The sequence below is a fragment of the Sycon ciliatum genome, chromosome 1 (genome assembly GCF_964019385.1).
Source record: "Sycon ciliatum chromosome 1, ocSycCili1.1, whole genome shotgun sequence".
NCBI lineage: Eukaryota > Metazoa > Porifera > Calcarea > Leucosolenida > Sycettidae > Sycon > Sycon ciliatum.
This window is the reverse complement of record NC_088643.1, coordinates 59,643,882-59,661,381: the sequence shown is the minus strand read 5'-3', so window position 1 is coordinate 59,661,381 and position 17,500 is coordinate 59,643,882. Positions and strand designations below refer to the sequence as shown.

The 17,500-nt window shown below is 48.3% G+C and overlaps 1 protein-coding gene across 2 annotated transcripts in view; it reads left to right on the top strand.

The window, feature by feature from the left end:
• Positions 1 to 17,500, top strand: part of LOC135804649 (mucin-12-like) — a 35,656-nt gene that overhangs the window by 12,649 nt on the left and 5,507 nt on the right. For both annotated transcript variants that reach the window (XM_065318569.1, XM_065318568.1), the window contains exons 10-28: positions 1 to 2,058; positions 2,618 to 2,797; positions 3,208 to 3,302; positions 3,809 to 3,934; positions 4,272 to 4,345; positions 6,670 to 7,024; positions 7,337 to 7,415; positions 7,542 to 7,658; positions 8,485 to 8,713; positions 8,936 to 9,084; positions 10,533 to 10,608; positions 10,910 to 11,015; positions 11,372 to 11,501; positions 13,531 to 13,605; positions 14,252 to 14,311; positions 14,658 to 14,704; positions 15,813 to 15,914; positions 16,589 to 16,738; positions 16,949 to 17,009. The exon at positions 1 to 2,058 is cut by the window's left edge and continues 771 nt beyond it. In XM_065318569.1, coding sequence (XP_065174641.1) covers positions 1 to 2,058; positions 2,618 to 2,797; positions 3,208 to 3,302; positions 3,809 to 3,934; positions 4,272 to 4,345; positions 6,670 to 7,024; positions 7,337 to 7,415; positions 7,542 to 7,658; positions 8,485 to 8,713; positions 8,936 to 9,084; positions 10,533 to 10,608; positions 10,910 to 11,015; positions 11,372 to 11,501; positions 13,531 to 13,605; positions 14,252 to 14,311; positions 14,658 to 14,704; positions 15,813 to 15,914; positions 16,589 to 16,738; positions 16,949 to 17,009 — 4,269 coding nt within the window. The remainder of the gene's footprint in view (positions 2,059 to 2,617; positions 2,798 to 3,207; positions 3,303 to 3,808; positions 3,935 to 4,271; positions 4,346 to 6,669; positions 7,025 to 7,336; positions 7,416 to 7,541; positions 7,659 to 8,484; positions 8,714 to 8,935; positions 9,085 to 10,532; positions 10,609 to 10,909; positions 11,016 to 11,371; positions 11,502 to 13,530; positions 13,606 to 14,251; positions 14,312 to 14,657; positions 14,705 to 15,812; positions 15,915 to 16,588; positions 16,739 to 16,948; positions 17,010 to 17,500) is intronic.

Below are 17,500 nucleotides of genomic sequence, written 5' to 3'. Positions count from 1 at the left end.
AAATCAACACTACATACTGGTAGTTCTACTGCTCCTGAGCGAGTGTCAACCAGAAGTGCGTCTTCATTAACGTCATCGCGTCCAAGTGCAGCCAGATCAGATTCGACTTCTACATCAGCGAATGTACTCTCCAGTAGCACTCATCAACAAACAGCAGGTGCGTCAGGTCAGTCTTCACACACTCATAAATCATCTGGCTCAAGCAAATCCTCAGCTTCTGTCGAGGCTGGTGTGAAGACAGCTACTGTTACCATTGCTTGTGAAGCTGATAGCCCTAGTACGTCTATAGCTACTACTGCTGGCTCTAAGTCAACGGCAACATCTGCTGGGGCGACCAGGAGTGGTAGTAGCAGGTCTGCCAACTCGACGAACCATGCAGACGTTCCCCCCACGGCTGGAGATGTTAGAACCAAGTCTGCTCTAGCTACTTCAGCAGCTGCCACAACCACCGCAAGGGTGACGAGAAGTGCTGCTGCTAATTCTGCTGCCAAGCCATCCTCCTCTTCGAGCGTGCCCAGTAAAGCTGAAAGTTCACCCCGCTCCAGGACTGCTACTGCTTCTAATTCATCCAGTACTGACAGTAAGTCTCCCGCCAGAAGTAAAGACTCTCCTCCATCTGCTGCTAACACAAATGTGTCTGATCCACCACGCTCAGCTAGTTCTGCCACTGCGTTGAACGCCTCACAACAAATGGGTCCGAGAGAAAAGCAAGTTGAGCTACAGCGAACACGGCGTAGTTCGTCCAGATCGCCCGTCCCGCCAAGCACCGCGAGTGCAAGACAGGAAACACCAGCTTCAAACAGTACTCCTTGTACGCCCTCGTCGCCTTCGCATCTAACCACATCAGGAGATATGACTAGACAGAGAAACGCTGGCACCACCACCGCCAGTACCACCACTGCCGGTACCACCACCCGCAGCAGCAGTAGCAGCACGGTCCCTGCTGACAGCGGTAGGGATCATGAACGAGTTACTAGAGAAGCACGTTCGCCGCACACACCTCCGCTTCAGGTGACTCTCCGCTCTGATACGGATGGTCACCATCGCTCCAGCTCCAGGTCTAGATCTATTCAAGTGCCTGATGGTAAAGACACTTCGCAACACCGGTCTCGTAGCCCCATCGGTAAGATAACTGTCTCCACAAGGAATAGCTCTTCAAGCGAGCAACGCTCTATTAGCACCTCGCCGGCGGCACACACTGAATCTGACGATAGGTCTTTGTCCATCAAGGTTTCCAGCAGGTCTGGCGTTGCAAGACAAGTCACCACTGACGGCAACCGGAGGATGAGCCACAGCAGCCACCCCGATTCCCATGAGAAAGCCGCCGTGGAATCCGATGGCAGTCCTTCCAACTCCAGCTCTAGAAAGCGCACACGAGAATCCGAGTCTAACCCAGATGCTAAGCGACTACGAGCTAGCCCCGGTGGCTGTGAACACCAAGGTAGTAGCAAAGATAAGTCGGCGTTCCATGGTACCCGCAACGACAGCAGCAGCAGCACCCGTAGTGGTAGTCTTCCTGGTGGTTGTGCAAATGCACCAGCTCCACCGATGAGAATGCACAGGAGGCGAGTTACGTATAAGGAGAACCCAGATGAAGTTGGCGGCACTCCTCCCAGCTCGCAACCAGCAACACCCAATCAATGCGATCAAGTTGAACAGCAGCAGCAATCAGACACGATAGCTCAGCAGGCTAAGCAGGCATTGTCTAAAACCGACCAGACCAGTCAGAGCAATGAGCCACAGCGCCAGCCAGCTGCTCCGTCACGACCCAAAGCACCGCAGCAACAACGTCAGTCACAACAAGAGCCTGCAAAGAAAACCACACCTCTAAACGTGGCTGCAGAGTTACCAGCGGCGTCCAAGCTGAAGACGGGTGGCAACCAACGTCCAGCAGATCGCCCAACCCAACTAGAGAAGGGGCATACACGGTCTGAAACAAAGATTACTGCTATCAAGCAACATACTGCAGTAGACAGGAGGGCAGCGAGTTCACCAGCTTCCAGTGCCTCCGCTGCAGGTAGTCCTATGAAGACTGTGGATCGCCTTCGAAACGAACAGGTAATGCCACGTCGTACGGTTGAATATTCGGGTTTGTGTTCTCCTTTTGTACCGGTGTGTGGGTGTGTGTGTGTGTGTGTACGTGTGTGTGTACGTGTGTGTGTACGTGTGTGTGTGTGTATGTGTGTCTTTTTCTGCACCTTGTCCTTGCTCACTTACTGCGGCGTGGTGAGCCCATATAAAGTGGGATCATACTTTTCAAGTCCACCCGTAGGTGGGGGATTTGGGGGTTGTCAGTCGTTGGACGGTTCCATAGCCAATTGAGTCATCTTTCCAATGTTTCTTATGAAGGGGAGACCCACATGGCCAGTGTCTGGTCATGAGCAAGTACACGTGTGTGTATGTGTGTATGTATGTGTGTGTGTGTGTGTGTGTGTGTGTGTGTGTGTGTGCGTGTGTGTGTGTGCATGTGTGTGGATGTGTGTGCATGTGTATGTGTGCATGTGTGCATGCGAGTGTGTGCATGCGAGTGTGTGCATGCGAGTGTGTGTGTATGCGTGCGTGCGTGTGTGTGTGGACTTTGACCTGGGTTTTGTTTGTGTTTGACTTGTTGTTACAGCTGCAAAAGGAGGCGACTCTGTCCAGCATCTGTGCACCACATAGTCACTTAGCAACATGGTCAAGTCGACTCCTGCCACAGAGCAATCTCCCAGCATCACCAGTGTCCCTAAGACACGACATCACCACTCCAGTGCTCACGTCCAGTCAGTCTGAAGGACGCGAGCAGACGAATAATGAGGTCAGTCACTTAATCCTGCAGCTAACGGCCAGGTCACACTTACAGATTGCGAAATCAATGCTGGTGGCAAGGAGAAGCGAACAATTAGCCGCATACAGCATTGACCTTGGATTTCGATTAGGCACCCATTGCCATTGTGAAACAATGCACTTGCATGCATATAACCCGTGCCGAAATCAGTACTGCCTGCAGGCCGTGTGATTCTCAGGATGTATAATTATCATTTTGGTAATATCTGTCTGTGTTAGAGTTTGCAATTGTGTGTTTGTGTGTGTGTGCTTTTGTGTGTGTGTGTGTGTGTGTATGTGTGTATGTGTGTATGTGTGTGTGTGTGTGTGTGTGTGTGTGTGTGTGTGTGTGTGTGTGTGTGTGTGTGTGTGTGTGTGTGTCCATGTTGTAAGCACTTGCAGGCTGGGGAAGTGCCCATGTCCAGCACACCATGTCCAGGCCCTGTGCTTAGCTTCCAGTCATATGCGTCGCCGCTGACAGCCTTCCGTTCTTACCAGTATGTTACTGATGCATGTAGTGTATTGCCGACAACCTTGGTCTTCTACAGTGCATTTCAAAACTATAGACGCGTAGGGTTTTTGAAATATTTCAAATTTGCCTGGACCTTTTTGAGAATAGTTTTCGGAATATTGCTCAGGATCGCTCCACAATTACTCTCATATAGTTTCTAAAGGATTGGATAACAGACGCCCAATTTGGAAAAAATTATGCACAAAGTGATCACAGATTTTATGTGGTATAGATGCTGGCATAACGGTTTTTGCCTAGGTACGCGTCTATAGTTTTGAAATGGACTGTAGTTGTAGATATTTAGTCGAACATTGGAGGATCTGTTCAATGCCTGTCAGTATCATGCCGGTATCTGGAATTGATTTGTCTGTTGCGAATTGCAAATGTACTTTGCTATGTTGCCGCGTTAGTGTTATTGGCGCGCGCGCGCGTGCATGTGTGTGTGTGTGTGTGTGTATGCGTGTGTATCTGGTGGTGTGTTTGCTTGCTCAGGTGGACGCCTGATTTCCATCGTCAGTTCCCCGCGACCACTGCTACTTTCCAGAACTCGATTGCTCCACAGCAGAAGCTGTGTCCGTATGATCTTCACGGCACTTGCAACGATAGCAAGTGTCCTTGGTTAGTAGTGGCAAAGTCAACTCTTTATGTTTGTATTCACACCGGATCCCAAAAGGGCGAAGGTGTGAATTTTTGTCGCCTTGGATGACGCATGCTGGAGTTGACTATGCAGACAGTGCACTAGTGCGACTTAGCTAGTACTATGCGCATGTACAAGTAGTGCATACTCGATAACAGCATACCGAGTAGCGATCATAGAGATAGCGAGTAAGCTCCGAGTAATCGGTGTAATCGTTTCATCCCTACTGAATAGCACAGCTTATTGGTTTGCTGTCTTTTTGTTTTGTTTTCTCTTGTCTACTGTGTTGTTGGTGCGGTATATGCTGCAATCTGCCAGGCAACACATCTCAAAGGTGGTTGGGCCAGCAGCAGATGTCCCCGGTCATCAGAACGCACGACCAGACTGCGCAGGTATGCACAGTGCTGCTCTATGAAATCCAGTCACGTCACTCAAGTTTGCGCCTTGCACCATTTCGCAGCCCAGTGTTTGCAGGTCTAGCTAGGGCTGCACAATGCTCGGCGCGTACTTGAGTGACGCGACTGGATTTCATTAAGCAGCACTGTAGCTCATGTACGTGATTGTATAGTCAAGAGTTTGCAAGTCACCAGTGTGTGCAACTGCCGATGGGTGGTTGTCGCGGCTGCAGGAGTGTTCAGAATTACATCATTTACCATGGCGTGGCCCGCTCTATTGTGTGCATACAAGTAACTGTGGGGTTAGCTGCGTGCAACGTGGCTCGTGTACAGTTTAGTGGACTGCTCCGTGAATAATGGCGTACTTCTGAAAGCGGGTCGTGCCAGGGGTGTATGTGGAGTTACACACTCTGGGGAGTTCTGCAGTACTTGTGGTATAGTGTTGAGTAATCTGTGCCGATGAAAACCAAGCCCAAGCGAACCGTTAGCTGTCTTGAGGGCAGCAGTGGGAGTGCTGCACTGTGCACCTGAACACAAAGCAGCCACTTAGAGGCGATTTACACGACGGCAGGATTCATCCCGTACGTGATGCTGCCATGGAGATTCAGTCATGTGTACTCAATGGCGTGGTGAATTCAGGATCTCTCAAAACGTCAACTAGCACGTGTCACCGACCCTTCATGCGGCCAAACGCCTGCTCCACCACGAGGTGCATGCGGATTACACAGTAATTGAAGCTCCGGTGCGCTGCAGTCGGATTCCCTCCATCAAAACACTTCTTTTTTTTCTCATCATCCGTTGTGTCAGCACAAATGCTGCATCACCAACAAGGTATAGCACATCTTGTTGTCCATAGACTTCCTTTGGCGCTGCGTTGCTCCATCGACCGTCAGCTATGCGCTCTCGAATTGCAGAACGATTGAAGGTGAATGCGTCACTAACAGAGCCGGGCCTACCAGAATTCACATTTGTGAACACACCACGTACATCAACACAGCCGAGAATAAGGATCGCCGGATAGCCTTTGTGGCAGCGATACGCATCACCGAAGTCCACGGGCTTGATGATTTTCATGAATGTGCCATCAACAGCACCACAGCACCGCGGAAGATGACACAGAGACTCAAAGTCGTCCATCACACGATTCAGCTCCTGCTGCTCAGGGAAAACGATTACGTCCGGTACCAGATGCTCGACCAGGACAGCGGTTGCTTCATGCACTATCTTGCAAAGTGTTGCATGGCCAAATTGATATAGGTCAGAAACCTCTTTGTATGCCCCACCACAAGCTAGCCAGTGGAGTAAAATGGCCAACCTCTTCTTGCCAGGTATTGGAGTGCCCATTCCAGTGTTCGATTTCTCCAATAGTCGTCCATATTTCCGGTGGAGTTGGTTGAAAAGATATTTTGGCATACGGAATTTGTCCACATACTTTTCATCCTCAACATCACGAGCCACTCAGGAACCGTCCACTTGATTTTCCTAGTATCTGTAGCATCCCTGCTACGACCTACAGACACTCACTCACAGGCATTGGACATATCAAAAGGAAATGGTTCTTGCCAACTCTCCGTGGTAAAAGGCCATCAACCACTCAACCAAAACGAAGGATCCTCGAAAAAAGGAACGAGTCTGCGCATTCAACATGTGCGAGAGAACAAAACAAAATAAAGAAGAAGAAGACAGGAAAAGAAAAACTAACACTCAATCATCCGTAGCGCAACGCAGAAATCAACCAACCATGCTACATGGGAAACACACAATAAGGAGTGAATACAACGTAGTCTATGTAGTCAGAAATGTTACATATCCTCCCCAAGCGGAGGTATTCAGAGTCCAGAACCGCCTTGACAAGCGCAGGTTATTCACAATATCAAACAGAACAAGGGATCTAAAAAATTGCAAAACAAATTTGATGGACCAGAGATTTTGAACGGGAGCTTGTCTTCACTGAAATCTCTTTTCCGACGGGGGCCACAGTCGCGCAATACAGGGGCCACAGGACACTGCTAAGTTCTCAGAAATTGGCTGCACAGGATCGTAGCTCGGAAAATTCTCCTTCCTCACAAACTACGAAATAGTTTGTTCCCGGGATGTACTATGCATGCACGTGCATTCCGCCGTGTGAATCGATTTTCGTTTTTCCCGTATCACGGCAAGCTCTCGGGACCACGTGCTTGACTTCCCGGCGGGATGCACTGCCGTCGTGTAAATCACCTCTTATGGCAGGGATATGGTTGCTTTGGTTGGCTTTTTCCTCTGTTGTAAAAAAACAAAAAACAAAGTTGTAATGCACACATGCGTCTGTCTTTGCTGCCCAGACACAGCTGAGCTGCTGTTGGAACATCCGATCAGGCCACCCGTATCAGCACGGCCTCCTTCTCCTGCAGCCGGCCATGATGAGGAGAAGCAGCAGCGGGAGCCTGTTGGTAAGGCGCTGATTGGTGAAAGTAACTTACTGAAGGACACTACAAGCAAGCAACGTACTCCTGCACCCCAGTCCTCTGTCAAACAAGCAGCGGCGGCGGCTGTTGATCCGCTCACGGAGCGTTACTTCAAGACTGCTGGCAGCAATGTCAGTGATAAGATCAGTGCTCTGGAGAAGCATCTCGAGTCCTCTCCAAAGGATGTGGACTCATGGCTTAATCTGGAAACGATGAAGCACGGCCTTGCGAGGTAGGGCGTATCTGCTGCCGTGTGTGTGTGTGTGTGCATGTGTGTGCATGTGTATGTATGTGTATGTGCAGGAATGTCCTGGCTGGCTGAGTGTTTGATTGATTGTCTCTCACTGTCCCTTGTGTAGTGCTTGATTGTAACACAAAATAGCTTGTGTTTTTGTGTGTGTGTGTGTGTGTGTGTGTGTGTGTGTGTGTGTGTGTGTGTGTGTGTGTGTGCGTGCGTGCGTGTGTGTGTGCGTGCATGCGTGCGTGTGTGCGCGTGCGTGTGTGCGCATGGACGTACACTGCGTTGTTGTTTGGGGTTCTGTAGATCTGTCTCATCAAAGGATGCCCTGGACACGTCCTTGCATGTGCTGACCAAGGCACTGGAACACAATCGTGATCGAGAAGTATGTACATGCCATGTTGAGTGGTATGGCTATTACGCACCCACTGTGTGCGGGAAGCGCTGTCTTGGTGTGAGTCCTAAGCAATCATGTTTGGGATTGTGTTGTTCATTGTTGTGTGTGGTGCAGGACGTGTGGGTACCGTATCTGAAGTACTACGCAGAGTGGTGTGAGAGTGACAGTGACCTGCACAAAGTGCTGAAGCAAGCTGCCAGCATCTGCCCCTCGTACACCGTGCTACAGCAGGTATGGGTGCTTTGCGTGCGTGTGTGTGTGTGTGTGTGTGTGTGTGTGTGTGTGTGTGTGTGTGTGTGTGTGTGTGTGTGTGTGTGTGTGTGTCCCATATGGTGCAGTGGTATGTGCAGTCGATTTCCAATCGAGAGGTTGCGGGTTCAATTCCCGACGATTGTGGTCGCACACGTCTTTTTTCTCTTTCTCATTCTCCTACTTGTAGCTCTTCTTTCATTCTCCTGGGTGGTTACCAACAGCCAGTGTATGCCGGAGTATGTGGTGTGGCGTGTGTGTGTAAAAAATGAATGAAGAAATGGAAAAATGAAAAAAATGAAAAATAGGGATTCACTGGCCAGAAAAAGCCACTTCAATCAGCTGTGTGGTGGATACCAGGCTAAAATTAGTGGCGGTCAATTCATCAGCCTTGCAAGCTGTTGAATGGTGTAATCCCAGCACAAGTTGCTATGTCTAACATAGCTGTTCGCTATCATCGCTTCCGCGATGGGCAGGCCTGAGGTGTGTGTGTGTGTTCGTTGGTGCATGCATTAGATATGTGGCTCGAGCATTTTTCCTTTACCTCTTCAGTTGCAACGGGCGGGCAAACTGTTCTTGGTTTATACTGTCACTGTTGCTGTGATGATGAGCAACTATCCTAAAGTCAGTGATGACCAAGCAAGCTCTCCTTCTAGTTTGGAGATATTGTATGTTTGTGAAATTGTGCTCATTCTGTGGAATAGCTGTGTTATTCCCACCAGTACCTCCACCAGCGCCGCCAACAGCTCTTTGTTTGCTCGTGCATGGATCAACTGTTGTTTGTTGTTCCTTTTTCTTCCTATTGCAGTGCATGCTGCTAAGTCGTACCCATGCAGTGAAGACCGAGGCATGTCAAACTGCATTGCAGACACTTGTGTCCAGCGCTGCTGCTGGTGTTGACAAGGCAACGTTGTCACAACATGTTCTGGAGACTCTCCTTTATCAGACTCAGGTGGATGTACTTGTCGGCAAACAGCAGCTTGCATGCCATCGCCTGGAGGAGAAAATCAAACTGCAGGTGCAAGATTCCGTTCCGGGTGAGTTCTTGCGTAGCTGGCTTTCCAGTCAACTTCCAGTGCATAGTGTACACGGTGTATGGGATGTGCCTGGCCAGCTGAATATCTACATGTATGTTCTACGTGCATAGTGACATAGTCAGTGATCCATTATGCTAAATGCCTATCTCATTGTTTCTTTTCTCTGTCTTGTAATGTACATGTACCTGCTGTATTCCGTGTTGCATGTGTTTGTGAATTCAGTGCTGAAACGCGGCGTGGCTGGTGCGTTGCTGTCGCCGTCAGATCTTTGCGTTGCCCTGCTTACCCTGCTGTACATTCAGTACATGAGAGAGATGCCACCTGCTCTCTACAGTCCGGTTGACGCGCAGCCAAGCCTCATCGTGTGCAAGGTAGCGTGTCCAGCATTGTGTGTGCGTGCATGTGTGTGTGTGTGTGTGTGTGTGTGTGTGTGTGTGTGTGTGTGTGTAAAAAAAAGAAAAAAAATGAAAAATGGGGATTCACTGGCCAGAAAAAGTCACTTCAAACAGCTGTGGTGGATACCAGGCTAAAAATAGTGGCGGTCAATTCATCAGCCTTGCAAGCTGTTGAATGGTGTAATCCCAGCACAAGTTGCTATGTCTAACATAGCTGTTCGCTATCATTGCTTCCGCGATGGGCATGTCTGAGGTCTGAGGTGTGTGTGTGCATGTGTGTGTGCATGTGTGTGCACGTGTATATACTTGCTCATGTACTGTGTGCATGCCGGCCTGGTTCAGTGTATTGGTACCACAGTATGCAATGGAGATGTTGTGTTACTGGTACCACAGTATGCAATGGAGATGTTGTGTTACTAGTACCACAGTATGCAATGGAGATGTTGTGTTACTGGTACCACAGTATGCAATGGAGATGTTGTGTTACTGGTACCACAGTATGCAATGGAGATGTTGTGTTACTAGTACCACAGTATGCAATGGAGATGTTGTGTTACTAGTACCACAGTATGCAATGGAGATGTTGTGTTACTAGTACCACAGTATGCAATGGAGATGTTGTGTTACTGGTGCCACAGTATGCAATGGAGATGTTGTGTTTACTGAGTAGAACCAGTATTCATGTACAGGTTATTTTCTTACGGAAAACGCTCACACACCCACTAGCTACTTTAAACCAAGAGTGTGTTGTTGTCATGCTGAAATTCCTGGATTACATCACTTGAGTGGTGCAGTGCGTACAAGCAGGATTCAAGTTGGTCTCCTGCTGCACAACTTCTGCTCAGTTGTGTGCACCGTGTCATTTCTCACCACATATCTGCACCCAATATGATGTAAAGATGACTCAGATGGAGAGCCAAGGAAGAATTTAATGGAAAGAAAAACGACCAAGGAACTACAAGTCATGCTATACCATGTTTACTGTTCACTAACACCACCAGTTCTGGACTATCAGCTCATGCGATAACATTGCACGACACTGACCAAAAGCACTGACGTTCTACAACTAGCTGCCAATCAGCTCTTTGGTCAGTGTCGTGCAATGTTATCGCATGAGCTGATTGTCCAGTACCTGGTGGTGTTAGTGAACAGTAAACATGGTATAGTCTGACTCGTGGTTCCTTGGTCCTTTTCTATCCTTTAAAAAAAATTAAGAAATCCAAGAATTTCGCCGTACCAGACACCCATGAGAAAAGTCAGAAGCTGCACACTGGGCTTCATGTACTCTTGCTTGAACCTACCATCAATATGTAAGATGGAGACAGTTGTCAGTAGCAGATTGAGCAATCCAGCATTGACTTCTGTTATCACAGATGTAATCTTCTTGCAGTTGCTGATGTTGCTTGTTTCCAACCCTTTTCCAGGACCCCTTTGTTGTGCCCTGGGACCGGGTTAAGCCCAGCAAGGAGCAAGTGCTAGAGGTCAAGGCTCTCACTGAATGTAAGTGCCATCTTTGTTGCAGCCCTGCAACCAGGGTGCCCGTTTCTTCGTGCTGTCTGTACATCAAGATACGATCCTTTCCCTATGTATGCACCTTCACCGAGCACTTACCTAAGTTGTGCTGGTTGGTCACAGGCAGACACCAGTTGTGCAGTGGACATTGACTTGTGTCTGGAGCTGAGAGGCAACACAATTGGCCAACACTCTTGCTCTGCCTTGCTTAACACCCCCACCCGGTTAAATTTAGTGTATGTGATGGAATTCTTCTATGTTGGTTGCGCTCCCTGTTTTCCTTGTGTAGCTTATCTGCAATTTTGGGCCAGCTCTGAGGATGTCAGTGGTGATGACTGGCAGGCTATCTTCAATGTCCATCGCAATTTGGCTGCTCTTTACGTTCAAGTTGAAATGTAGGTGCCGCGGTCAGGTATCGTCTCTTTGTAGTCTGCACCATGCGTATGTGTACATGCGGCGGTACATGCTGTCTGAGAACTGCACACCTTCTGCCAATGGTGACTTTCAATGACACTTTATTTGTCAACACTCTCTTGTTGATAAGTGTGCTATCACCTGTAGAGTATCACTATCAGCCTTCTCCATACTGAGAGTCTTGTTTCGAGTCTTTCCACAGAGATTTGAGGAGACCAACATTTAATCACACACAGCAACACTATTTCTAGTTTCCAACCTTCTTCTTCTCCGAAAGCTATTGGCCCATTCTCATCTGTTCACTATCTCGTACATGTTCCTTCTTGGCTGTGTGTAGGTTCAAGGAGGCTTCCCACCTGGCCAGTGCCTTTCGCAAGTCGTCCAGGAACACGGACGTCTCCCCGGCATGGCTGATGCTCGGCGAGGTGTCTCACATACGCGGTTATCCAGCGGAGAAAATTAACAAGGTACTGCAGGGGCGGATCCAGGGGGGGGGGGGTTCGGGGGGTTCGAACGAACCCCCTAAAATTTTTCCGACCATGGTGCAGTTTTTTTTGTTTTGTTTTTTGTTTTATTTTTTTTTTTACAAAAGCCAGGCATGCGAATTGCCCCTAGGATCCTGGCCTGCCGTAGCGCATATATAGCCCGAGCTGAATCATGCAGATGTTACATTGATACATGATTGATATGATCCTCAGACGAACACCTTGCCAATAGGCCTTTCCCAAATCGGCCATTTATTTTGGCCTATTCGGCTTTTTGATCGGCTGAAAAAATCGCCAGAATCGGCTGATGCCCATGGGCCGTGACGCAGGCGCGCACGAGCGCCGAGCGGTCATGCCCAGTTGCCCACGACCCTGCAAAACATGTCATGTACATTGTACTACTTTCACTTCAGCTCATACATGTACATGTACATACACCCTTCAAAGCGGTGAACCCCTTGTAGTCTAGGAGCCAAGTCAGCAAAAGTCCAAGGAATAAGGTATTGATAGGCGACAAGCCTCTGGGTCATCCTAATAAAGATATTATTATTATTACATGTACAATGTATATTCGGCGATTTCTTGGTAAAATCTCAGAATTCGGCGAAAAGATCGGCGATATTCTGAAAAGGCTACTTTTCGGCGAATTTTTCGCCCGCCGATTTGGGAAAGGCCTACTTGCCAACATTCAACGCTTGGTCGACACGTATTCTGATGATCTGCCAAGCTCTTCAACTATATCAACTGACACCCGAAAGTGGGTCAGGAAATGGAAGGACGCAGCAGAGAAGTCTGGTGCACTTCCAGCTACCCCACAAGAAGCTCTTGTGCATTGCGATGCCGATGTTTTCCCGAACATCCACGTCCTCCTCCGGATTGCTTCAACACTACCCGTCACCTCTGCGGAGATTGAGCGCAGCAACACTGCCTTGAAACGGCTGAAGCACTACCTGCGCTCAAGCCCTCGACAATGGGACCAGAGCGCCTATCCTCTAGCCCTTTCCCAAAGGTGCCCTCCCTTTTTGGAAAAGCCTGTTTCTTTCGCCCTTTATTGCGTTGTTTTGGTGAATATCGCCCTTTTTGAGCTTTTTGAACTGAAAAAGTGCTAAAATCTGTTTGCTCATACATGCCCATCCGTCGGCAGGATAGCAACCACCCTGTTAACCACTGTATTCCAGCAAATTTCATTTCCATCAGTCGTCGTCATCCTCTCCATTCTACAATACTTTTGATTATCCGCTTTATAGGCACTGTACATTTGCAGGCGATCAGTCGGCAGCCAATTTCTTAACCACCGTAGTCCAGCATCTGTCATTTTCAAAAAGCACTTTTTTCTTTTTTTTTATGTCATCATTTTAACACACTTTGGTAAGGGTGGAAGAAAACTGAACCCCCCTTGGAAAAATCCTGGATCCGCCCCTGTACTGTATCTATCCGTGGCTCTGTGCTCTTGTACTGCTGTACTCTGCATGTTGTCATGGTTGAGTGCTGTAGCCGCTGTGCTCTTGTGCTGTTGTACTCTGCGTGTTGTCATGGTTGAGTGCTGTAGCTGCTGTGGCTCTGTGCTCTTGTACTGTTGTGCTCTGCGTGTTGTCATGGCTGAGTGCTGTAGCTGCTGTGGCTCTGTGCTCTTGTGCTGTTGTACTCTGCGTGTTGTCATGGCTGAGTTATGTAGCTGCTGTGGCTCTGTGCTCTTGTACTGTTGTACTCTGCGTGTTGTCATGGCTGAGTGCTGTAGCTGCTGTGGCTCTGTGCTCTTGTACTGTTGTACTCTGCGTGTTGTCATGGCTGAGTGCTGTAGCTGCTGTGGCTCTGTGCTCTTGTGCTGTTGTACTCTGCGTGTTGTCATGGCTGAGTGCTGTAGGTGCTGTGGCTCTGTGCTCTTGTACTGTTGTACTCTGCGTGCTGTCATGGATGAGTGATGTAGCTGCTGTAGCTGCTGTGGCTGGTCTTGTTCACTGGTCATTATTATATCTTTCTTCTCCTCTGCTTTCTCCTTTGCTTCACCCAGGTCTACTCCGAGGTGCAGCTCAAGCATCCGTCCATTTCTATTTCATATCAACTGGCATGCTTATTTACAGATAAGGTGTGTACATATGCGTTTGTGTCTGTGTGTGTTTGTGTCTGTCCGTCTACCTGTCTGTCTGTCTGTCTGTCTGTCTGTCTGTCTGTCTGTCTGTCTGTCTGTCTGTCTCTCTGCCTGTCTGTCTGTCTGTCTGTCTGTGTGCGTCTGTGTGTCTGTGTGTGTTTGTGTCTGTCTGTGTGCCGGTGTGTGTCTGGGTCTGTGTCCATGTGTGTTTGTGTCTGTGTGTGTATCTGTCTATGTGTCTGTCTGTGTGCCGGTGTGTCTTTGTGTATATCTGTGTGGATGCAGGTATGGGTGGATGGGTGCATGTATATACTGTTTTTTTTGTTCTGGTATCTTGTCCTGGTGAAACCATTTCAATAGTTGGGGACGGAAGAATACCTGCCTATAATGTCTTCAGGAGTTGTGAGACAGCAGCCGGAGAGTGAATGGGGCTGGGGTTGAACATGGTATGGTTTATAGTCTACATGTACATGTCGACATAACTACTTCAAGTAAGTGTATCTTGTTTAGATGCACCTTGGTTTTAGTAAGACAGTTTGAAACATTTTGCCTGCGCTTTCCCCACCGACCCCACCGGTGCACACGAGAAGTCCATCGAACTGTGACGAGGCAAGTTTTATTTTTGCTTTCTTCCTTTGTGCAGACGCCTGGTTTCATCTTCGGCGCAATAGAAACTGGAGTTCGCAAGTGCTGCTTCAAGCCTGTAAGTAGTAGTCACATGTTCTTCATTTCATAACACATCATGGTCAGGTGTTGAACAGCTCTGGAACAAGATGAAATGCAGTGTTGCTTGGTGTTCTGTCAGTGAGTGAGTGTGTGTGTGTGTGAGCTGTATTGTCTCACTGCAGTGTCAAGTGAGACTGCGTCTACCTGGTGGCGGTGTTGTGTCGACTGATGCAAAAGAAATTGTAGAACTGCATGCTGTTCTCACTGCTCTTTGTACGCAGTATCGCTTGTGCTCATCCAACATTTGTATGCTCCCTGTTTGTGTGTGTGTGTGTGTCCGCCCATCCGTCCGTCTGTGTGTCTGTCTGTCTGTCTGTGAACAGGAGTACAAATCCAAGATAGCTTCCATCCATCGTCTGTACCTGCTGCAGTAAGAGAGGAGCCCTAACTGAATTTCACTGTGTACCATTACATGAAGCTTGCGTATATGTGTGTGAGGATAGGGGATCTGACGGTGCGTATATGTCTGAGCATAGGGGATCTGACAGTGTGTATATGTGTGAGGATAGGGGATCTGACAGTGCGTATATGTGTGAGGATAGGAGATGACGGTGCGTAGATGTGTCTGAGGATAGGGGATCTGACAGTGCGTATATATGTGTGAGGATAGGGGATCTGGCAGTGCGTATATGTGTGTGAGCATAGGGGATCTGACAGTGCGTATATGTGCACTTTTTCTCCCCATATCTCATGCCTTCCGTGCCGTCCGCGCAGCTTGTACTTTGATGTTGTCGTGACGTGTGTATCTCCATTGTATACTCACTGTGTGACTGGGGTGTGTGGAGGTGATGTTGCTGTGCACACCTGCAATGCACGATGGAGTGTTTGTGTGTGTAAACTGCAAATTGCCTCATCTAGATGTGTTTTACAGAAGTCTGCAGTAGGATAGTGTGATCATGGTGAATATTTCCAGATGTGGGTACTGCTGGTGGGCTTGTTGGATTTCATCGAATCCGCCTGTAGATTCAACGTACTACAGTCAACTTTGCGTATACCGACACTCGGCGGGGCATCAAAAAAGTGTCCGTATTCGCGAAGTGTCCTTATACCCGAAGTCTCATTATATCAAGAGTACATAACCCCCCAGAGTGTGCAGCGCCTGATCCAGCTCTGCATAGGGTCTTGGTCGAACGAAATCGGATCTTTGCGTCATAATACCATACACATTTGAGGGGAACCCGGGGAGTCGCGGGTACTCTCGGATCAAAACCAACGGTGCCCTGCCTCGAGACCGGCCTTGCGCTAGTGTGGAGTGTACGCATGACATCAGAAGATCCGATTACGCTCGACCAAGACCCTATGCAGAGCTGGATCAGGCGTTGCACATTCTAGGGGGTTATGTACTCTTGATTATATGTATACAGGTAGAATGGACTTTGCTCTGGGCATAGAAATTCTGTCGTTACTCGCGAATTGTCGTTATATCCACAGTCGTCATTAGCGAAGTTGACTGTATTTTTGTTTTTACCTGTCTGCAGCTATGCCCTGGGATTGTGGACACCTCATGACCTGGGTTTGGAGCGTGAATATCTGAAACCATTGTCGGAGCGCGACAGGGCCTATCTCTGGCTCTCCGCGTGGTAAGCTGTTCGCCCGAATTTCCTCACACGAAGGGTGCTGTTTTCCATGAACTTTCTCTATCCAGTGCTACAGCCGCATATGGTCACATCATATGACATAGTCCAATACTATACACGTAGGTTCTGCTAGCAAACGGTGCGAAGTGACCACCAGAGGGCTGTGGCCAAAAGCAGGGTTGGGTGAACATCAAACCCTTTACAGATAAAGAAAAAGAAATGTGTGTATACGCTATTATATACAGGAACAATCCATGCATACCCAATATTGTGCAGTTAGGTGAAATAATGTGCATAGACCAAAGTGTACTCATGCTATCCTTTGCGGATAAAAAGGGTTAACAGTGTAATCTACGCAACGACAAAAGCAGAGCACCACGTGCCGATGGTACGGTCATGACGATACTTCACCTGTTATGACGTGCATTTAGGTGGATCGTATGAACACTACCTGTTCTAGGCTGCCATTGGCTATACACAGTCACTTTTAATAACTTGAGCAGGACTAGTACTTCAGTATCATGACACTATCATCTACTCCCACTTTGATCGTGTCTTGCTAGGATTATCCACAATTGATCTGTTCTATTATGTGCTGCTGCTGCTGTTGCTCCTGCTGCTGTTGCTGTTGCTGTTGCTCCTGCTGCTGCAACTGCAACTGCTGGTTCTGTGGATAGTCTTTGGCACAGCCAGATTGAGGCGTTTGGCAAGTACGATGACTACTTGTCAGAGTTTGAAGGGCACTATGAGTTCAACGTCGACAGCACCTTTCAGTCTGCACTTGCCGACCTTCACTCAGCAGAGGCTGAGAAGATTGTCTGGGAAGCGTAAGTGATCACTTCTTGGCACGTGTGTCTGGTGTTTGTTTGTGCCGTTCTTTTATTATCCTATCTGACTATTTGGAACTTGGCCATCTTGGAAGTTCTCTTTGTAGCAGTTGACGTTGTGTATTCTTTTCTGCTCTAATCTTCTGTGTTGTTATTCATGCACTGTTGGACAAAATGGATCAAGCTAGTATTGTGTGTGTTGTTACTCAGATATCTTCGCCATCGTCACAAACGTCTATCGAAACCCGACGCCAGTGCCGATGACTTTGAGGTGTGTTCCTGTGCTGTATGCTTTACGTGTTGTTATTGCCTCCCTCCTCTCTTTTATCCATATTGTGTTACATGTAGCAGCCAGCTCCAGCTTGGGTAGGTAGTATTAGGATCTGTGGGAAATTTGGGTTGTTTGTCTCTTCTTCGGCATGTATGCTCTGCTTTGAAGTGGGAAACATGTTATCGGAGGAAGATTCATTGCCGACATCTGGAAGATTGAGAAATTTAGTGTACTATCTAGGGGGGTTGTTGACAACCTTGTTCTCGTTTGTGTGTAGGCGTTAATGTGCTTGTTTGTGTGTGTGTGTGTGTGTGTGTGTGTGTGTGTGTGTGTGTGTGTGTGTGTGTGTGTGTGTGTGTGTGTGTGTGTGTGTGTGTGTGTGTGTGTGTGTGTGTGTGTGTGTGTGTGTGTGTGTGTGTGTGTGTGTGTGTGTGTGTGTGTGTGTGTGTGTGTGTGTGTGTGTGTGTGTGTGTGTGTGTGTGTGTGTGTGT